Source organism: Artemia franciscana, chromosome 6 (assembly GCF_032884065.1).
Source record: "Artemia franciscana chromosome 6, ASM3288406v1, whole genome shotgun sequence".
NCBI lineage: Eukaryota > Metazoa > Arthropoda > Branchiopoda > Anostraca > Artemiidae > Artemia > Artemia franciscana.
This window is the reverse complement of record NC_088868.1, coordinates 14528672-14552100: the sequence shown is the minus strand read 5'-3', so window position 1 is coordinate 14552100 and position 23429 is coordinate 14528672. Positions and strand designations below refer to the sequence as shown.

General features: G+C 35.6%; 1 protein-coding gene across 2 annotated transcripts in view; it reads left to right on the top strand.

Moving 5' to 3' along the window:
* The window catches only part of LOC136028085 (SAFB-like transcription modulator), a 53004-nt gene extending 47046 nt beyond the window's left edge, over window positions 1–5958 (top strand). For both annotated transcript variants that reach the window (XM_065705697.1, XM_065705696.1), the window contains exons 15-17: window positions 1062–1229; window positions 2787–2974; window positions 5557–5958. In XM_065705697.1, coding sequence (XP_065561769.1) covers window positions 1062–1229; window positions 2787–2974; window positions 5557–5870 — 670 coding nt within the window. In that variant the 3' untranslated portion in view covers window positions 5871–5958. The remainder of the gene's footprint in view (window positions 1–1061; window positions 1230–2786; window positions 2975–5556) is intronic.
* Window positions 5959–23429: the final 17471 nt, after the last annotated feature.

Sequence of the window (23429 nt, the reverse complement as noted above, 5' to 3'; positions counted from 1 at the left end):
TGGTTTATAAAACTAAGGCATTCATCAGTTATAGCACTAAGATATCTTATATTATTAACACGCTTGACTGCATAATTATCTATTTGTATAACAGTAATTCATGGGTAATAAACCATTACTGTTATTACTGTTAACAATTCACCACAACACAAGTCAGAGCCATAGAGATACAGAGATAAACTTTGACTTGTGGAGGTTAAGGGAAAATAAAATGACAATCTATCTATTGTAATTTGAGTTATAGAGGTAATTTTTAAGTCACTTTGACTTACAGAGGTAAGATATAAGGTTATGATGATTCAATACAAACCTCAGATCTGTAATTAAAAAACCTAAGAAATTTGGAAATATTGGAAATTGGACAATATTTCTGAATTGTTTACTTGACATGTGATAGGTTTAAGTTTCCGTTCTACAACAACTACTTTAGCAAATTAAATCTAAATTCGTTTTATTAAAAAGAACACACAAAAATGAGAATACACCGAGTTTTTCTTCTTTTTTATGTAGCATTGAGTAGCGTCACCAAAATAGTGGGTGGAAACGTGACATGGACGCGTCAAAATGACAAACTTATTTATTAAGTCAAAAATTATAAAGTGTTATACAATGTCAAATCTAAAAGTATAGCTGATCCCAGTTGAAGCAAAATTTGGATATCTATATTGGGATAACAGTTCAAAAATCATGTGTGTCTTTCCAGCCATCACGGTAAAATACGGAAAAATTAAGATTTAAAATGGACCCTCTGCACTACAATTCTTTTTCGTTTCCCGATGACTCCATCATCCAGATATACTAATAGTCTATTTTTTACCAACGAACGACACACTGCTCGAGTCAGTACTGAGTGACTAAAATTGCATACGACCGCACCAGTGTCTAAAAACCAAAGATTGGTCACCGTAAATACGGCCGTTATTAGCAACCGTCTTATGGCACCCGCTAAATTACGGCATCGCTTTTCTAGGAATATAGAATAGCCTGTTGCCAAAGTTTATTGGATCTTTTGTTCCTTTCTTCAATAAGGTTTCCGTAATCATGTCGGTTTATATTTAAAGGACTTATGAAGAAGAAAGATATCGCTCAGTCAAGGCTAATGTCGAAAGATTTGATGATAGGAAACAGGGTTCTTCTCGACGCGTTGAAGATGTCTCGACTTCGCGTGGATCTCTTTCAGCTAAAAAAGAAGATCGAAGAGTAGAAACGAGACAGCCCTCTCGTGATCGGTAATGTTTTCCTTTGTCGGGGCTATACTATCTCTTAGTATAAGTATTGTCTATAAAAAGTTATTATTATTACTGGAAGAAAACATTAACATATAAGATGACCTCTACTTGTGTCTTGGGCTTTTATCTACTTTTCTATCTTTAAATTTCGCCTGATTCAATTTTGAAGTCCAAGATATTTCTTTATGGCAACAGAAGTGACATTTAAGTATGGCACTAAATACTGAATTAAGTATTGTGGCTATGTGGTTAAATAGTTATCTACAGTAGTTAAGAAGAAGCAGAATTTAAAATTGTCTACAACTCTGTTACAACGTTAGAATGCCAATCTAGCTATGACCGACAAATTTACCATTTGGCTATTTGACCTTCCCCCCCCCCCAAAAAAAAAAAAATTTCAAGCGCAATAAGTGAAATCGTTGATGCTCATCCAAAATTCTGTATAAGAAAAAGAAACCAGGATTGAAAAGGATTGAGGGAACTGAAGTGTCAGCCAAGATGAGTGCCACTCGTAAAACAAAATAATTAATTATATTGCCAAATTTCATTTTATATATATTTTTTTTCCTTTATATATGAGATAAGATATATTTTTTCCAATAAATCGAAAAGCCGTTAAAACAGACAAAGTAAGTATTCCCCCCCCCCATGGGTTCCATGGCCTATAAGGAAGGGGATACATTTATGGTTAACTCTATTTAATGTTGTTTTGGAAGCCTTTTTAAATCTGGCTTTTTCTAGATTATTAAAAATTGACCTCGAATACCTTTTTTTCTGTCATTTATTGTATGTGGCAGAATGTTTGGAAAAAAGTAAGAAAGTTAATGATCTATCCAAAACCAGCTAAATATCCAACGAAACCTAGAATTAATTGAAGACACCTGTATATCAATGTACAATAAACCACATTATGTAAAAAAATATTGTATAACTTTATAACAAATCAACAATATATAAAGATAGTCTAATAAGAAAGGTGTAAGTTTTTCTAATCGAGTTTTATCAAAGTTTTTTCGCCTTCTTATAGAGCATCCGAGTTTGTTGGAATCAAAACTTGTTCGCTTAGTGTATTTCTCCTTGGCGACGATTGTTCTTCAACCCGGCTAGTCCCGTGGAAAATGGTTTGAAGGAAGTCAAATTAAGAGTGCATCACAAATATGGGTATATGTTTGTTTCCAGTGGATGTAGTTGTCACGAGTTTGTACGTCGTAACTTCTTTAGTAGGAGTTCATAACCTGACCATTTCCATTAATATGGGGTCCAATGTGCAGTAGATTACAAGTTTAATCAATTGAACTGATACCGTGTCATAATAATGGTATCCATTGTATTGTGTCTGATGTCATATGACAGTTATGGAACTGACTACATTATTGAAGTGATGACATGCGACAATTAGGATATCAATTACTTTGTGTCTCTGAATACCGACGTATAAATTCAGTTTTCAATGAAGAAATCTTAGCGTAGAGCATAGCTCGTGATTTGATTTGTACTTTTTATTATATTTCGATATTATAATTATGATATTCTAATATTATACTATTATTGTTGTAGATATGGTTCTAAGGCATCTATGCGTGGTGCGGATACAGGACGAAGAGTATTGGATACATATGAGCCAAAAGATGTTCGTGGAGATCGATCTGGAGGACGTCGTGACATGCCGCCTCAATCTGCTCGAGATCGTGATGCTCGTTCTGTCGCCCATCCCCCCAGAGGACACTATGAAGCTCTTCCAAAAGGTTTGGCTCAATTTTCAAGTGCCAGACTTTCGCTATTGTAGGAAAATCCTGCGATTTACCCTCCCTTGTCATGTCCAGATTGTCTAACAAGAAGATAGTAAATCTTTGCCATAAGATATGAAAAAATATTTAACCTAGCAGTCAGTCATTCTAGTTCAAAAATCAACTTGGTGGAAGTGATGAAAAACTCGAGAGTAATGCCTAATTGGAGTAAAGTCAAGAAAGATAAGTCTTGGCTTTACCAAGACTGGCATAACCTTTTTCAGAATTGTATTAAAAATCATCCATCCTAGGGCAGAACTAACGTAGTTAGGCATGGGTTAAGGGTAGTTCAAATGAGCCTTTCCTACTGGGAAAACCCACGGGAATTTCAAGGCGATGACCTGAAAAAAAAAGTGTTGATCGACTTGAAACCTCTATCGCTAAATCACTTAAAATAGCATAAATCAGAAACACAATAATTAATTAATAAAGAAAGACATTGTCGTGTAAGTCAGATAATTGTCAGTTTTACTAAAAGATATGTACTAACAATTAATTGTTGAGTTGATTCGGATTTATTTAAATGGAAGTCGAGTTGCATCAGAAAGGGTTTGATGTAAATAGGACTAAAGTAAAACCTAGGTAGGGTTGAGTTCCACCAGGGTTGAATTGAATTAGTTGAACTTATTTGGAACCAGAAATGCTAGTTGGATTTATTTCTTCTTTTCTTTCTTTCTTTTTTTCATCGAGCCAAAGGCAAAACACTCACTTTAGCTGATGTTATGTACACCAACCTTTCTCTGGCTATTTTATAAAATACAGAAAAAGCAAAGAATCAGCCTACTTATGACAAATTCAGATTAAAATTAGAATCCGAATTTTAATCCATTAAAATTGACTTAAGTTTAATTTTAGTTTGGATTTATCTGGCAGTGGCGTCAATCGGGATAGTAGATCCCTTCTCCTAGATTTATGAAAAATATCGTTTGGATTTATTTCAAAATGTTTTCATTCAAGGTATCATTCGAAATGCTTTTTTGGTATTTACGTACAATGAAAAATTATAAAAACGGTAAATTTGCATCCCTCCCCTCCAGATTTTCTTAAATTGACGCCATTGTTATCTAGTTCTACTAGGAATCACTGCATTGTTAGCAGTTTTCTATTACATCCATGCTGAGCCGAAGATTCAATTCTATTTAGTTTCCTTCATTGTTCAATTTAAATGTCAAAAACTAGCACCCAAATTTTTAAATTCCGGTTCAATGACCCGTTCTGAAGCCAAGTTGATAAACTGCGTTCAACAAGTGACGAACACAATTTGAAACAGTTGATAAGCTGCTGGGTTTTATATTATTGCATATAAAAAACACAGTATATTCTTTGTGTTTGAGCATATCTTTGGGTATTGAGAATTGGCCTAAGTACATTTTAAGATAAACTTTAGTACACACTTGTTAATGTAAACGGGTTTCCAGGGAAGGTTTTTATTAAATTAATTATTTAACTTATAAATGAAACTTCCGCAGTAATAAAGAAACAATCTTGCCTTGGGGTTCTTTGATACCCAGGGAGAAACGGATTTGCCCCCCCCCCCTCCATCCCCCCACGTCCTTAAAGAAGTTCCAGGTTTTGAAGAGATTTTCACTTTATTTTGCAAGAAGGTTTTGTGCAATGAAGCTAATAAGTTAATTAGATTGTTATAATCTTATATCAGTTTCCTTGGATTAATGCGTGCACCTCGTATTATATTGGTTGACAGGACAAAATATTTTATCACATCACTAAACATTATATTTTTGGTCCGATTATTTGATTATTTCAAAAAGTGGTTAAAACCGAGTCATTATGTTTAATTACCTCGAAAAAAAAATTTAAAAATGGAAAAGGACAAAACATTAAAAGTAAAACAAACAAGCTTGTAATTTTAAGAAGTTCTAAGTTCTAATTTGCTTCAGTAATTCCAACTTGTTTAAATATATTTGGAGTGTACGGAGGAGGAGCATGCGTTGTCGTGTTGGCCTTATGCGGCTTTGTGTTTCAGTTAGTTGTTAAAAGTAGTAATAGTAAATACAAATAGTACGCAGCACACAGAAATTTTTTTAGCGGGAATGTCTGCGCAATTGTTGGGTATAGGGAAAACATTGAGTATTGTTGAATGTTGAGTATATTAATTAATGAGTATAGAACAAATATTGAGCGTTGAGTATTACCAAGTGTGTCGAACATGAGCACTATGTATTGAGATACACTTCAATTGTGTATCGACAAGTCTTTCACTTCTTAATGTTGTGCTTTATGAATATTCAATGCAACTATCCAACAAAACACCTATAAGCGCTAGAATTGAACAAACCACCATCCAAAACCCACAGATTTGACGTTGTTTGGTGATAAGCTACTGTCCTCTCCATTTTCTTTCTCTTTTTCTTATCTCTATTTCTCTTTCCTTCTCTCTCTTTCTCTTTCTTTCTTTGTTTCTCTCTCTCTCTCTCTCTCTCTCTCTCTCTCTCTCTCTCTCTCTCTCTCTCTCTCTCTCTCTCTCTTCTTCCGTTGACTTCTCTTCTCTGCAAAATGATTACTTAAATCATGATTTTTAGATACACGATATCCTCCTCCGTCTGGTGGATCAGGTTGGGAAGAAAGAAGTGCTCATCCCTACCCGCCTCCAAAGTATCCTGGTGGAACCTCAGGAGGGCCTCTCCTTGAAGCACCGAGCTGGGGATCCGATTCTAGATATGGTCCGGCTGGAGCATCTAGCATGGGCAGGGCTCCACTCATGGGAGCTCCAATGCAGGCTAATCAGATGCAGCAGTATGGTCATTCATCAATGCCGCTGGGCGTACCTCCACCCTACGGAGTGGATTCACGTTTTGACGCTTATAAACATGGAATGGGCAATATGAGATATTGAAGAATTTTTAATAGTAAATAACGTCAGTTATTATATTGTGTCTTTTTGAACTATGTTTCCATTTGTAGAATAGAGACTTATTGCCATACATTTTTTTGTAGACTTTAAAAGGGATAGATTTTAGTCTTTCGTGAGAAAAAGAAGATGAAGAAAAACAGCATCGGAATGTACAGGACTTCACACTTTTTTGTGAAGTAATACATCAAGAGAGAATATTCCCGAAATTTCCTGTTTTCCTGGTGTTAGAGATAATGTAAGACTCCACCATTCCGCTGTCTTTTTAAACTTCCATATACTGGATAAATTTGGCGGATGTTTTTGTTGCTTACCATCTTGAGACCCACTTACTTTTGGAACATCTCTCACCAAAGCGTACGTACTTACAGTATTTCCGGTACCTCTGGAGATAAATGTAATCCATCAACGAGGAATTTAATTATATGGCAGGGGTTAATTTCCTATACTTCCATTGTACACATAGACGCACTATCATGCTGACTACATTACTTGATGGTATAGATTGCTACACAGCTACATTACTGTCTACTGTACTATAGATTTTTTTGAGCACATAAATTAGTAATCGGCATCCCCCTTTTTAGATACCACTACATTTCTTGGGTACTGAAACCAGCAGGCTGCTACTCTGAATTTAGACCCAAAGAGTTCCGACCAGGTAGCCGAAAACTGACTAGTTTTCGTGTGGGGCTCGTGCTTGGTCCCTCCGACGAAAGTCCTTTAGTTTGTTTTCCCGTCCCTAAACTCAGTAATCATGCCAACTTGTTTTTGTATATGCAGCTTAATATTTAATTATTTGTTTTTGGGGAGTTGGAAGTGTATGTAAGGAATTGTCGGCCAAATGAGAAAAAGCTGTGTTTGGAAAACATCAATTGACAAAAAGCAACTTATATTTGCTAACTGTCAACGTGGAACCAGTAGACACATCTCCATTGGGCTGCGGATTTGCAAAATTTGTCAAGTGGGAGACGCCTCGAAGCATGGATTTGAGTTGGGTATAAGTATCATCTGAGAAATCTTACTAGTAATATGGAATGAGCTCAGCGACAGTTTCTTATTTTCACAAGTTAATTAAAACTGATCTACTATTTGCTCATTAAGCTCACGTTTTTGGGATTAACTGATTCTTGTTGATCGACAAATTTTCAACGTTAGTCGCGGAAAAAGACTTGCCGTGTATGCAATGAAAATTTGCAGAGATGTCATTTCCGCAGCAACGCTCAAAAATCGTGTCACGGTTTGTAGTTTTACGTTTTCTGATTACCGTTTATTTACACTTAGTTCTCAGCAAATGCAAAATTTAATGGTTTAAAATCTGATTCTTCGCTCACACTGAGTTTCCCCCTCGACCATCTTAAGTCTATTCATGCCTGGAAACCACGATTTCTAAGATATATTTTTTAATTGTTTTAAAATTATCAAGTTTTGATTGCATGCTCTCAAAAAATTTTGTTAGTTATCCAGGCTGAATTTTATGAGCTTTTATCAATGTCAGGTTCGGAAATAGACAATTTTATTGCTTTTAAAGACAAAGGGTCAATTGGCGAATTCTCCCAAAAGACTAGCCAAAATCGAGAGCTATCAAGAATTTACGGTTTAACTGAATTTGATTGAAAGGGTAATCAAATTTTACGTCCCCTCTGTCAGCAATGCTATTGATCAAAGCTGATTGCACCACAGGGAACTCCCAATGCCGCTAAATTGCTTAAATGATATTTCTTTGGAGCTGGTTCTTAGCGAATTTCCTAGCAGGTATGCTAGAACATTTTCAGGGACTGCCCTTTCCTTGGCTTATTCTGCTTATTTTAATTAAGAAAATGGGGGGAGCTAGGCGGCTTTTTTAAGATTTCTAAATGCTAGACGGGCCAATATAGTTTTGTCGCACAAACTAGAAAAATTATGACAGGACGAGATGTGGTGATCTTTTAAGGTATCGAATCCCTTAGCATTTCACACAGGGCAGAAAAAGTAGAAGAAAAAAATTCAATAGTTGTATTATAGAACTTCAGCGGGTTTGTTGAGAAGTGAGTATTACAATAAACCAAGATATCCTGCCATCGTACGACAAAGAGAGCGGAAAAATGTGATTTTGTCCTTCGCCTTGCCTCTAGGCGAAAATAAGGGTATCGATGCAGAACTGGTTGGGTAGCCCGAGAACTATACTATTGGCTGTTCCATATCATGGAGCTCATTTTTGCAACACTGGCTCAGTCGCTGAAAAACTAACGAAAAAGTACATGTTTCCATAGCAACTAATTCCATAGCAACTTTTAATATTAAAACTGTCATCTAAGTTTGTGCCCTTTGATGTCCAAAAGAAATAACTTCTATCAGACACGTTAGGAATGGAGGCTTTGGATCTGAATCCTCCTTCCGCTTAAATCACAAAATTTTCCAACTGAGTCTCCAAGATTCTCCAGATTTTTAAAATTATTTTACTTGTTTTCATTTTTAATAATCCATAGAAAAAACTCTTAAATAATCGCCAACCTACCCTCAATGGCCTGTGAAAATCGATTTCTGTACCCCAATTTCATCAGTAGTATCACCAAAAGGCTTGTAATCTGAGCCATGGGGGGGGGGGGCAAACGTGAAGCTACTAGTCCCTCAAGACGTTATTACGCGAACCTGCGCAATACTATAGCGCACTTGTAACCGTATATTACACCTGTACGCAACATGCCATTGGAAGTTTTTAAAGACAACTACTGGTTGTCAATTGTAATTGTCAATGGTAAAGACAATTACTGGTTGTCTATAAACTGAGTCAACTATTAGACAACCAGTAATTGACTCAGTGGTGCAAAATCTAACGCTGAAGTATAATTCAGTGAAAACAGTCTTCCATCCCTTAAACCTAAAAATAAAAATTTCTTCTTTTAATTCTCTCTCGCTTTTTCTCCTTTTCGCTCCTTCAAATATCGCCATTCTACATGTTAGATTACTTATTTTGGTGACTGGAGTTTTTGAGTTCCAGTGATTGAAAGCAATCCAGTGAGCTCGCTGGCGCTCTGCAAGAATATCCAGTAAGCTCTTGGTCTAGTGACGCAACCATGGGCTCTTGGTGTAATTTACATGCCGCAGAGAACCGCATAGGAATATACGCGTTTTTTGCTTGGCCATATTTTAATTCTCACGATTATTGCTCGTTTTTCTGCTGCATGCAAGCACCGATATCACTTAGCAAGCTAGATCGTATTGTCGGGAACGTTACTGGAATTGGTTCAGCCTTGTTTTGCGCTACCTTTGAAATTCAACTTCAAATTAAAGGGTAACAATTTGAGTGAACTGAGACTTCCAATATGAGCCCGGTCGCTCCTTACTGCAAGTCGTTACCACGAACTGTTTAATCAAATTGGTCCAGTTTTCGTTAAGAATAAAAATCACTGATGATTTATTGTCACCCCTGGCATTATGCGCCCCTAAGCCCGAGCCTATTGGTAAATCCAGGCCTGACACTGATTGCTGCAACCGTGATATACGTGAATTCGTGGATGGAGGGATTAAGAGGAACATCTACGTAATGGCTATGCTCTACAATCAGGCAGATTGAAAATAATGTATTTTTATAGCTAATAATATTGTATCTATTAAAATGGAATTTCTTTGTTAATATTAAAATAAAAATGAATAAATGTAACTTAATAATTTTTATCATTAGTTAAAGAATTAAGCAGCACGGATTGTCAAATACCAAACTAAGCGTAAAACCAAACCTATAAATAGCATCGTAATTCAGGACCCGGAATTTTATCTCGTTATTTTTCATTTTGCGCTTATTTACATTATGGATTTCACCCTCACAGCTGACATCTGCAGCGTTTCTTCTTTTTTCCTACATATTAAGACAGTGGTTCTCAAACTGTGGTACGCGGCCGGCCAACAAAAAAATAAAACTAACCTTTAACTCTAGAACTGGCCATTTTATTTATATTTAGCTATTATTTACTTAGTGCCGGTAACTGAGAAAGGGTACCAAAATGCTTTGTGGGTAAAAAGGGGTACAGTGTCAAAATAAGTTTGAGAACTACTGTATTAACGGATATCTAATCTACTGTGGCAAATTCGTCCAAATAATAGAAGTAGATTTACTAGCAAACTAGTCTTTTAAATCCTCCTTTTCAGTTTTGATCGATCCATTTGCATAATTGAGTTTACTTGTCTATGGAACTGCCCGGGTTGTCACCCTTGGAGACCTATTTTTTTTTAATTAAAACTACTGTCTTACAATTTGATATGATCCTATGTAAAATTGTGGGGTTCGTTGGGCAAATAGGGTGTTCTTGGAATTGGAGGCACCCTTCCGCTCAGTTTGGGATTTTAAAAGGGCAATAGAGCTTTTAATACACAATCAAATGAGTCTCTACCTCTGTGCCTTCTTTAGATAGATTTATTCACACGAAGCCCCTTCGGGCCACACAACAAATACAACATCAGAACCTAAACTGGCCAAACACTAGAACTTTATATTCAAGAAAATCTTCACGACACTTAATACCTTCTAGGACGAAACTTTCAACATTATTTATATCTAAATAACACCTACTTTTCAAAATTTCCAAAATCCAATCTCTCCCCCCCGATCTCCCTACCAAAAATTTTGACCTTTAATTCTCTCAATCTCTTAAACTCTCCTGAGAGATGATACAATGACGCATCCATCCCTCCACACATAAGGCAACTGTAAAGACCATCCTTCAATCTATATGATGAAGACGCGGGAAAATGTATGAGATAGACGCCGTCCTTTCCTGCGTAAACGCTGTTGTCTTGACTAGAACTAAAAACTTGTAACGAAACTGAAAAAGAACCCTGATAAAACAAATAGCTTCGTTTTCTAGTAGTATCCATAGGGCTCAGGCTTGTCGCTGTTCATTTTCTCTTTTTTCTTTTTTTCATTCTCTATTTCTTTTGTTCATTCCTGTACTACTTTCCATTTTTTTTCGTTCTCTTTTTCGATCGCAATCTCCTCTGCTCTTGGTTTTTGTTTCTTTATTTCTTTATTTACTTTTTTCCTTCTGTCAAGTTAGAAAAAATCTCTTCCCTTCAAAGGACTTTTTATGAGCCAGTTACAGCTTTCCTTTTTATATCGACAAAAAATCTGATCCTGTAAAAAAAAAAAAACATGGCGGTCATTTTTTCTGCAAGGGGGGGGGTCAATGTGGATATTAGCCACCCAGGGAAACAAAGTTACATTTAAAATTGTTTAAAAATAATGGGCCCTCCCACTTAAATAATAGTTAAAAGAAAATTACAGATAGTATTTGATCCCCCCTCCTCTTAGAAAATTTCCTGGCAGCACTCAGGATGGTGATGCCTGAAACAAGGCAGTGTTTGTCAAATTTTACAGGACGGCCAAAATGAAGCGATAGGTATAAAGTATTGTTAGGTTTAGAACTGAGCCTCAATTAATGATGAAAGTGTTAAATAGAGATACGCGAAACATTTTGAGAATATCTTAAACCAGAATAAAGTTGTTGGACATGCTATAGAAAAGAATAAAGAATTTTTCAACGATAGTGGATGCAATAAAAGTGTCAAAAATAGAATAGCGAAGGAGAAGGGTGTTTTTTTGCAGTCAAAAACAGATCAGAAGAATAGGGAAGAAACGTGTGAACTAAATTAGAATATTGGAACCCACCGTCTTGCGAGTGGTCAATCATTGCTCTGAGGTTTGGACGCTTCCAAAGGCTGACCAAGATTTGTTATTTTTTTTCCAAAAGGAAAAATGATCTTTCATGAGGATAGTTTTGTTTGCTCGTTGAACTGACCGCATATCAGACAGTAAGCACTACGAAAAATGTGGCTCCACCCAATTTCTTGGGCTATAGTGCAAAGATGGTTGAGATGGCTAAGTCACGTTTTACGGATGAAAGATAACTAATCCCCTTTTTGGCTTTATTTGGTTTTGGTTTTGTTTGGCTAAATTTGGTTTTGTCCCACTTTCTAGAACTGTAATGAAAGAAGGTTTAGATGGCTAGGTGGCGCTGTACGGATAAGAACTGCACTTTTGAGCCATTCATCTGAGGCTAAACAAAAAGTAGGTCATCCCTGAATGGAGTGTGAATGGATGATAAAAACGGACCCGAAGGAAGTGGGAGCAAAGAGGGAGTAAAGTTTTGAACAGGATGGTGTGAAAGGTAAACGCACACATCTGTTCTCACCTCAGACGGGTTGATGGTGCAGTGGGTTGTTAGTAGTAGCAGTACCAGTAATTACAAGAATGTAACATTTTTGAGAAAAAAAAATGTCATGTATAACTAAATAACTTGGTTTCATTTTCATAGATATTGTAGTCTATAAGACTACGGTAGGTAACTTTCCAGCTTTAGGTAGTAAAATATTGTTGTATATTAATCTGTATTTATACAATGTACATACCAAGACTGATGCTACTACTGCCAATAGCTATCTGTAGTACCAAGCCATATGGGGCCAAGACAGTTGTGTACGATCCTTCTTCATCCAAGTCTGTCTAAAGCTTCATTCTTTAGTTATTCTTGTAGTTATTTGACCTTTGGACTGTTTTGAATAGAATGGCTATCTCAAAATTTTGATCGCATGGATTTGAAGAAAAAAGGGTATGGGGGGTAGGTTGCCCTCCGGTCTATTTCGACTCATGAAAAGGACAGTAGAACTTTCGGCTTATAATCAAATGAGCCTCATCCAAAGCTCATAAGACCATCCCTTCCATAAAAAAACCTTAGTATGTAAACAACGGGCAGCTTGCATAACTTACAGCCCTTGCCCCGGGGGCTTTGGGGTTTTTTTTTCCATTAAAGATGCATAATTTTTTTAGCTTTGACTTATTTTGAACAAAATGGCTAACTCAAAATTTTGATCTGGTGCACTTGGAAAAAAAATGGCGCGGGAGGGAGGTGGTTAACCTCCAGTCACTTTTTACTCTTAAAAAGGGCTCTAGAACTTTCAATACCTAATCTTACGAACATCCTCTGAAGTTAATACGATCATTCCTACCATATGGAGTGCTTATGGGAAAAAAATAATACATTGAAGCCTTATGACTTTACTATAGGTAACACTATAGCGTTGACTCTGATGGGCTATGCCTTTCCTTCCTATCTGATTTCTGTCCTAGCCTATTAGTAAACTTAACCGCTGGTAAGCCTATGAGGCTTGGTGCATTACCTTATTTAAAAGTTTATTGTCCAATAAGCAAGTATTTACCATATCAGTTTTGGTTTAGGGTATATGTTCAGTGATTTAGTATCTTTCGATTGAAAGTCCTTATAAATTTAAACTTCATATCATGGAACATAAGACTATTTAAGTGGCGGATCGTGTGCAAGGTTCTGACTCCAACAAGAACGATGGAATATGATTTTGAGGAAGAAAGAATATAAGGGAGGGGGGTTTCAAGTTTAAACACCGTTGGCCAAGGAAATTTCTATTTCGAATTTTTGAAAGGATTTATTTTTTTAATATCATTTTGTAACCCTAAATTTCTGGATGGTTTTGGGCAATAAATGTGAGAAAAGATCAATAGAAAGTAAAGATAAACCGTGGAAGGATATGGCTGCTTTTACATTAATGACAAAATTTAGAAATGCGTTTTGAAAAAAAACAAAAAACTATCAAGTGAGAAAGAACTGCCATTTGAAGCTGATCCAGGAATGATAACTGTTTCAGTAATCTTAGTGGTAAAAGTTTATTGCAAAAACAATCCTTACATAACTTCGAATAATAACCTGAAACCTCTCAAAAATGATGTCGGAGGATGTCAGGTCGAAATTAAAAGTGTCCTAATGGAAACAGCATGATCAAATAGTATTGCATCTACCTTGGACAGCCCCCTCCCCACACCTTGAACAATAAGGGAAACCACTTTTTTGTATGGAAAGCACTGATCTGGCTCTTTACTTCTGTTTTTTTTTTGGCCGCTAGGGAAGCACGGGAATATCATAGCGAATTTTTAAGGTTTCGTTTGTAAGTTGATTTTTATATCAACGTGATTTTTATGGGTAACAAAAAACTAATATTGAAATATAATAATTTTTTTGTCAAAAACTGCATCTTTATTTACAAAATTATATAACACACGTTTTATGAAAAGATAATATAACACTCGTGCCTTTTAAAAGTTTTCTTTCCTGGGTCAAGATGTTATATTTCAGTTACTCTGCTGCCTGATTTTCCGTGGCTCATTCTTTACTAGGTTCCAGGTAAGAAGAAGCCGAAGACTTTTTCATGTTTGTTAAGATATTAAAGAACTTTTAGGTCAATCTCAGGAACGGCTATGGGTACTAAGTTGTAACTTCCAAAGAATGTTGAGGGGGTAATGAGTTAAATCAGTTTAATCTCCAGTAAAATATCGATAAAATGGACTTGACAAAGCCGTTTAAAGTCTGGAGTAGAATCACCGTTGGAGCAGTGGTGTAAATTCATCAAAATCCTAGGGTGGGAGGGGTAAAGTTGGAGCCAATTTCCCCAAAGGGAGTGAAAATGAAAAAAAAACGAGCCATATCGTACCATAAAGACACCTGTTTCTCTAGATACTTGAATTATGCAGCTTTATCTCAGTTTTGACAAGATTTTTGCAGAAACTAAATTTCAGGTGGGGCGGAGGGCAAACTGGAGCTTGGAGGGGACAGTTACACTCCTACCCCATGGCAAACTACACCCCTGCGTTGGACCCTCAACCCTCCCTGTATAATTGAGGCTGAGTATAAGTTTCGGTTGTGTAAGGTATATAAACATTTTGTTTTAACTTAACAAGTTGAAGTCTTAAATTGTGTCTGAACTCATCTATCGGTGAATTCTTTTTTTTTCTTTTTTTTTCTTAGTTTGCCAAGCTACTCAAAGAAAAGCTGTTCCCATGAAAGGCTTAAAAACTCAATTTTTGTTCTCTTGTAAAAACTGAAGAATTCTCTGATTCTTATCCAGAATGGTACAAAAGTGATCATCATTACAATGACAATATGAAGGGAAATTAAATAATAAATGAAATGCTGCGGGTACTCAATTGATGCTATTAATTCTAGGAATGCTGATTCATTTATTAAGAATAGAAGGGCTATTAGTTTCAGTCAAATTAAAAACGAAAAAAAACATAATCAGGTTTCCTTATATAAAACAGATTTGGGACTTTATTTGGGAATTTAATGAATCAGCTATTACATTTAAAATGCCATTTTTCTTGTTGTGTAGGATGTTGTATTCTTTTGTTCTTGATCTTTTGATGGGTTTTTGCATTTAATGATTCATGAGTTGAATAATGCTGTGTAACCATGTGCATTATCGTAATTGTGTTTTTCTTAATAGGACTTCGTAACTTGAAAACAAAATTCTTCAGTAGATCCTTGGTCACTGCTAGTCTAAGTCCATGTCAGTAATCACAGTCTGTGGAGTCTGTGAATCACAGTTTGTGGAGTAAGGCTCTAAAGGTCAATCTATTGATAGGATTCGAGTGTCGGCTCAGGTGCCAAATTTCATGTTACCTTGTGAAAAAAAACCTCTAGCTTATTGTACGTCCTGACAGGCTAACATCTATGCCACACGCTAGTCACAGTTGCAGACAAAAAAAAAAAAAAAAAAAAAAATACGAATGACTATACCGCTAATAATATGGTACATGTGTAAAATGGGCAATGTTCAACTTTAAAGTGTAATTTTTGTGATCAGCCAATCAGAGCAAAAATTTAAGACAGTACTTTATTGGGCTATAAAAGATTGAAGCTTGGAGAAAAGCAGTTTTCCCATTTGTATGATGAATATGACAGAAGGTACAATTATTTCTAGACATTACCTGGAAACTGGTTAGTGATGATTTTGGCTTAGCAAGAATGTTTTTGCCATTTCGATTTTCCATATCTGCGTCACAACCATGGCGTCAAAACCCCAGATTAACACTAATCACACATAAGTCTTGGATTTTTCATCCAACAGGCGTGGACTATGATTTGACTTTGGCATGAGGCCCAACTGTACACAAGATACACTATTGGCGCTGTGGTCGTGTGTCATACTCAAGTTCAGCTTTTTGTGACCTGGGTGGAAGAAATCTAAAAAACATCCACCATGCATAGAGAACGATTGCTTGTGCAATGAGTTTCAATTAGCACAAAACCAACCCAATATAATCCAATTTAACCCAACTATAACACAACTTCGATTAATTACGGTTTTCAAAGTTACCAATTTACTTGTTACCGCTCCAACATACGATACATGTTTAACTAAGAATCCAAATCTCTAAAATCTTTTCATTGGTCTATATCAAAAATTGTTTTCTTCTTTTTTATTTAATCCACATCAATCTTTTGTTAATGTGGATTCTTCTAATGAAGATTTTCTTGTTGCTTTTGCTGATGATACCACTCTTGGGACCATTGGGTAGACGGAAGGTGAAATCAAGTCTAACCTTGTGGCATTATTTGAGAGAGTTATATCATGGTTTAATGCCAATTACTTGGTCTTGAATGTTGGTAAATCACATTTTCTTATTTTTTCTCGAATTGGTGTAGCTTTCCCTCAGCTTACACACCTTCAGGTGTTACAAGGCTCCTTGTGTAGACCAGAGAATCGGGTGGTCCGGTTTCTTGGTATCCTGCTTGATGAGAACCTTTCATTCAGAAACCATGTAGCCATGATTAGGGTTAAGGTCTCACAGAGTTTGGGTATCATTCAAAAACTTAAATATACATTTCCTGGATCTATTCTGAAACTTCTTTTTTTTTGTCTTGTCCAGTCATATGTTTCTTATTGCCCCATTGTATGGATGTCTACTTTTCCGTCTACGCTGCGGTCACTTTCCGTCATGTATAATAAAACACGGCGTCTGGTTATGGACGCCAACCGTTCTTCACCAATACAGCTCTTAAGTCTACGGTCTATTTACATTGTTTCTTGTGCTTCTTTTGTCTTTGATCAACTTCACGGCAATCTTCCAAAATCTCTTCGGAAAACTTATGTTGATTTCTGATTCAGCTCCACTCAGTCTTTGTTCTTCAAATAATATCTACATTCCGCCTACCCCTACTATTCGATCAGATTTCAATCCCCACATTGCTTGTCAACAGGTCTGGAATTCACTACCTTCTTCAGTGTAGAAATGCCACTCGTTTTAGACTTGTTAAAAGGATTCTTAAGGATCATTTAATAAAGAATCAAAAAGATTAATTTTTTTTCCTCTGAGGAGTTGATGGTCCCTGTGTTTTGTTAGTGGTGTGTGGTTTCCCTCTCTGCACTTTGCTCTCAGGCCTCAGGTATGTTCTCCATGTTTTTTTTTCTCCTTTTGGTTGTTGCTTATATTGTATCCCCCATAAATATATTGCCTGTAAACTGCCATATGTGATTGCCTATATTGAATTTATTGCTTGTATAATAATTTTGTTTTTCTTATTCCCCTTGTATCCCTGGCCATGGAGTTTTTCGAGGGGAATTCTGTAAGGTGGGGGAGAGGTTGTCAGCCCTACTCACGTTAATTTTTGCTTCTCTTGAGCTTGACTCGGCTATTTTTTGTAATTGCTGTTTGTTTTGGGTTTCATATTTATTGATGGGATTTGTGGTAACTTTACGCTTGGAAAATTACTTGAATTTGTTTCTATTCATTTAGCTTACCGGCTTAATGGAGCTCTTTACTTTTCTTTGACAAACTAGTTTTGTAGAAAAATTTATTTCTGTTCCTTTTTATTGAGATAATCTTTTTCATGACATACCTGGAAAAAAAAAACAAATAAACAAGTATCCTTTTTCTTCCTTCTGGAAAAAAAAGAAACGCAACTTTCCACATTTTCGCAGATGGAAGCTTGAAACTTCTACAAGAAGGACCTGAATCTGATGGTGTGATTTTTATTAAAATTCCTTGATTTTATAGGGGTATTCTCCCTTTTTCTAAAATCAGGCAAGTTTTATCATGCTCGTAGCTTTCGAGGGTAGCCCTAAAGTTAATGAATCTCATATATTTGGAATCATCATAATAAGCCAAATATTTTGGTATATCTATTAGTATCAGAATTTTGTTTTTTAGAGTTTCGGTTATTATTGAGCCATGTCGCCCCTTACTTACAGTTCGTTACCACAAACTGTCTCATGAAAAAATTATAAAACTTAAAAAGGCACTTAAACTTCTACAATGGGATTCTCTAATTGTTTTGTAGTTACGGAGGAAGGGACATACCTCCAAGGGTGCATTTTGATGCAAAAACATCCCATCTTTCATTGAGCCATCACATAAACGCAGAGTTAGACATGAGGGGGATGTATAATCTCCAGGCCCGTAGCCAGTTGGGGGCGTGCTTTTTGGGGGGAGGGGTACAAAAGAAACCATAAAAACACATCAAAAATGTGAAATCTGCTGTAATATCTACACCCTTATGGTTCCTGGGAATTTATCTGGTCTCCGCTGTTAATGTGAAAGTAAATTGTAATATTAAACCCCAAAATGAGCAGAATTCACTCCGCATAGGAGGGGGAGCGCCCCTTCCTCATCCACACCCTTACCTCAAGTTCGCCGAAACTTGGAGTGTGTCCATTAGATCAGAAAATGAGAGTTATAATCTCTTTTTTTAAGTCCATAAGGATTGGAGACCAACCAACGGCATGGGGGTGGTATTTTCTGAGAGGGATTTTCTTAGGGGATTTTTTGCGAGGGTATTTTCCGAGGGGGGTGTTTTCCGCTGGGCATTTTCCAGGAGGGTCAACGCCAGTCCCCGTTGTTTACTCGGCTATAATATCCTCAAGGGGCGCCACTCGTTAAGTTCACTCTGGAGCGCTGTTACTGGTTATGGTTTTGGTTAGTATAGCTTGTGAAAGGTCAACCCTAATGTCATGACGCCATACAAGCAGGATTTCCCTGTCAAGGATAGAGACAGAGAAAGGAGTCTGTTGTGGAGCAGAGACCCAATAACTGTCTCACAACATTACAATAGCCCCCACCTTTAATACCCAGTTTCTCTTCATCAGGATTATATGCTAAGTGTTAACGCTGACGACTTGACATGAGTTTAGAAAAAAAATACACTATAGAAAGGAAATAATCCACATCAAAAGTAAAATAACCTTATATAACCAATATACAGCCAATAATCAACAGAGAAAAAAAAACAGAAAGGCATGTGGCTTGACAATATTAGAAGTATATACAAATTGGTTCCATGATTAAAAATTTTTAGTTGTTAATTTATCAAACAAAGCAAAGAAAAAGAATATGTTGGCCTCAGAGATATTTGAATTATGCCTATTATGTCTTTTGTGTGAGAACAAAATCAGCACTAATTGGATGTTTTGATTAAAAAAATACCTTAAAGAAAATAGTTAAGAGATAATAAAAAAATAAATGAAAAAAACCAACTCAAAGAAATAGTTAAGAAAGTAGAAAAAGACAAATGACGATTAAAGATCTTCCACGTGTTGTTTTTCTTACATATTTAAACATAAAACCTATAAAAATTTAGTCATATAAAGTTTTTTGTATATTTTTTTTGTAAGGAAAAACAGGTATGGAGTCACATATTCCTGGAATATTTTTTGATCGCGCAAGATGAATATCGTATAAAAAAAATTATTTCCACTTAAAAGTAAAAAAAGTCAACTAGTTATTCATTAAACAATATTCAGGATTCCTTAAAAAAAATATTATTGTTCAATTCCTAATAAGAAATGTCAAATGTTCGAATGGGTGAATTTCGTTTTTGAAGCAGATTTGAAAAACGAAATTCGATGAAACCATAAAATTAAATCTCATCTATCGAATAATTTAATGAATCCCGACATTACGTTGGTTACTTATTGAGTCTCAATCCTAAGATAGAAAGAAAATAATTGTAAGAAAAAGAATAAATAAAAGTGATTTTAAAAAGTCTACCCTAATATAGAGGGAAAAACAGAAGAAAAAAAAAGAGCGAGAAATATTCGGCTTTCCATAAAAGCATGGAATTTCTTTTCTGGACTATGAAATAAGATTATTCCTGACTATTGTCTGTTAAAGTATTTCAAGAGGGTAATAAAACCAGATTTTTATATAAAACCCTGATCCTACAATTCCTGACTATTGTCTGTTAAAGTAATTCAAGAGGGTAATAAAACCAGATTTTTATATAAAACCCTCATCCTACAAATATTAAAAACAAATAATTTCGTAATATCTGAACATCATCCAAATTTTAACTTCATGTGAATAGATGGGCGTTTTACCCTGTAACACTTAAAACCAAATTTAAAGCATTTATTCTCGAGTTTTACCGTTTTGGCATCTTTGAGGGTAACAACTTGGACCACCAGCCCTGAAATAATTAGTCACCTTATTTGATTGGTAAATTATTCTAAAATCACAGCTGCGAAATTTGTTGTCGTCCTTTTTTTTCACATCGAAAATATGTCTAAGTCTGTCTTTTATGCTCCTTTTTAATTTGAATTGGCTATTTGGTCACCTCTCAACATTTCAAAACCTTATGAGTCCTTGTTGCTATTCACAGGAACTCCAACTCTTTCAAATACACTCCGTTTTTTTATTGGATTTTTCTATCTTCGTAATATCTCCAACTATTTCCATTATGCTACGTTTTTATTTAATTCGGTTTGGCTATTTGGCCATCTTTCGATATTTTAGAACTTTTGGAGCCAAAATTATTTAGGCGTTTAACGCACCTGTGGGGGGGGGGGTGGTGGCCTCTTAGGAGTAAGTCTGGAATTATTAATCAAATTACATATTGAAGTTTCCATTAATGCTCTTTTCTAGGCGTTTAACCCCCACCAGGAAATTCTCCCTAAGAAATACTCCCCTTCCCCTCCTGCGAAAAATAAACCCAGCAGAAAATACTCCCCGAAAAATATACCCCCGGGAATATATTCCCTTCCGGAAAATTCCTTCCAGAAATGACCTTCGCCGAAAGTATCCCAAGGGGGGTATTTTTCGGGGGGGGCAAACACCTAGAACCAATAATTACATGGATATATTGCAAAAAAAAAATAAAGAAAAAAAGGTGTAAGTATTAAGATGAGATGTCGAAATATACCTTAGGATACAATAACAAAATATAGCCGCATAAAAAAAAAATCCTCAAAATGAGAGTAAAATAGGCAATTTTTCAAAAAAAAAGTTACGAGATTTTTGACCTCTTAAACTTTTCTTTTTTCTCTTCTTTTCATGGAGGTTTGATTGGAGTCTATTTTATTTATTTAATCGATTTGGCTTTTTGATTCTTACCTTTATGCTTTCCTTTATTCTTTACCTTTATTCTTTCCTTTTTTCTTTTTGATTTAGTGCTTAAATGATTTGTATGTCTTTCACCTCCTTAAAGGCTTAGGAGCCTTTGGAGGGAATAGTACCGCACATTAATTTTTGTTGTGATTTTAATGTGTTTCAATCTTATCTTATCTTCCCTTTGAAGAAGTAAAATATTTTTTTTCACGTTTTCTAGCTGGGGTTACATTAATAGGACTAAGCACATTTAAAACTGCACCGTTGCAGATCCAATGTTTCTTATCTATATTGTCTTTATTTTTGATTTTCAAGTTGTATAACTTAAATTAATGAATAAAATCACTATCATGTGATTTTAATCACTATCATGAATAAAATTAATGAATGAAATCACTTCCATAAGGGAAAAAACCAAAATTTTCAACAGAACTCTCTTTAAAAGCTGAGAATCAGATTGATGATTTGAAAAAGAAAGATTTTTAAGTTTGTGCTTTTGCTGATTCCTTCTATAATATGGATGAGTTTATTTTCGTAATGTACCTATCAGAGGCGCCATTTGGGCCAAATCTTGGGGTGGGCATGGGGCGTTTGACAGAACTTGAGACTTTTATTCTGAATCTAACCTACTTTCAAAGTTTACAATGATAATAGCAAATAGCGTAATTACACCAAGGGTCGTCAGGTAATCACGCTCTTTGGCTAATAGGCGTGCAGTGAGTTCAAATCATTTGAACAGAATGGATTATATTGGACATAATGGATAATTATGGCCGGAAAAGGGCCCTTTGTGGTGGAAGCTTGATCCCCCTTGGAAAATCTGGGGTGGGCGTTTGCCCACCCCTGACCCCCTCAAATGGCGCCTCTGGTACCTATCACTGCCATGGAGGCTACTTTTTTATCAAGACTCTTGTTGATATGCTACATCTTATAATGTCCAGTTTTTGGATGCCGGTAGGTATTTTGTCAGTGGCATCTATTTTACGGCAATCTAGAACACCTTTTTTTTATGTAAATTGTAAATATATAGAATTTCTGGTCTGCACAGTATAGAACGAAACATAAAATTCTGCCCTAAATTCTAGTTGACTTTATGTCAAATCTTCTTCTCTAAATTCTAAGTTATGCTTTGCTTTACTATAGTTACATCGTTGATAGTTTTCCAGGGGGTTAATCTTCAGAATTCGTGTTTGGAGGGGGGCAAAAGGGGTCTATATCCGGATAGTCAAGGGGCGTGGGATATATAGTAGCATTTTATCCACATTATTGAGGGGACAACTGCTCCTCCCCTCCCAAACGAAGCCCCTATAGTTTTCTAGGGTAAAACCTGATTTTGGTCACCTGTCCTTGATTTTGTTTTTTTGGAGTAATTTCTTATGATTTATTTTCTTTCTTCATCTGTTATTGTTAGGTTATACACTGGGTAATTAAAACTTTTTTCGGCCTGTCCCTTTTTCAATTGACTTATTGTCAGTAACTCTTTTTCTATGATTAAACTATTAGTTACGAATTGACACGAGTAGAGAAAAAAAAGAACAGTTTGTGGAAAGATTTGTTGTTTACACAGCTGTTCCACAGAAAAGGGGAAATTGTATTCGAAAGAAGTAGAAGTCAACTTTTTATTGGACACATAAATAAACTATCAAGTCTATTCTTTACTTGACTTAATATTGAGATTTCAAGAATATTTGAAAGCTAACCCTCCTTAGAGAACAATTAGAAGTTTTGAGAGTTCCGATTTTTTCAAAAATTAAAGAAAATGATGTTTAATCTCATTTCAGCTATGGTGAATCACGTTTTTTTTAATTCACGTTTTTTTTTTTAATTCAACATAGTCTTTAAATGTTAAGTGACATTTAAGGGGTATTTCCAATGGGTTTTAAACACAGTGGGTATCTTGGCCATTTAACATCCTATCACTAAATTTTACAGAAGGTCTGTTCTAAGTAATTGCAGATAAAAAATTAAAGTTTGAAGATAATTGCTTATCTTACTCATCAAACAATTCGTAGTAACGAACTGTAAGTAAGGAGCGACGTGGCTCAATAGTAACCGAAAATCTAAAGAATGGAATTTTGATACTGATAGATATATCAGGAGATTTGGCTTATTATGCTGATTCCGAATATAAAATTTTCATTAAGTTTGGTGTTACACCACAAACGCTACGAGTCTGATAAAATTTGTCTGTTTTTTTTTTCAAAAAAGGGGTAAAATACCGAAAATGTCGAAGAATCTTAATTAAAATTACACCATTGATTTAACGTATCATAGAACCCTGTGTCAGAGCTTTCAACCTCCTATCTGTAAAAATGTGGAATTTTCTAATTTTTTTCGGAAGACAGACCACGGATGCTTATTTATTTGTTGTTTTTTTTTAT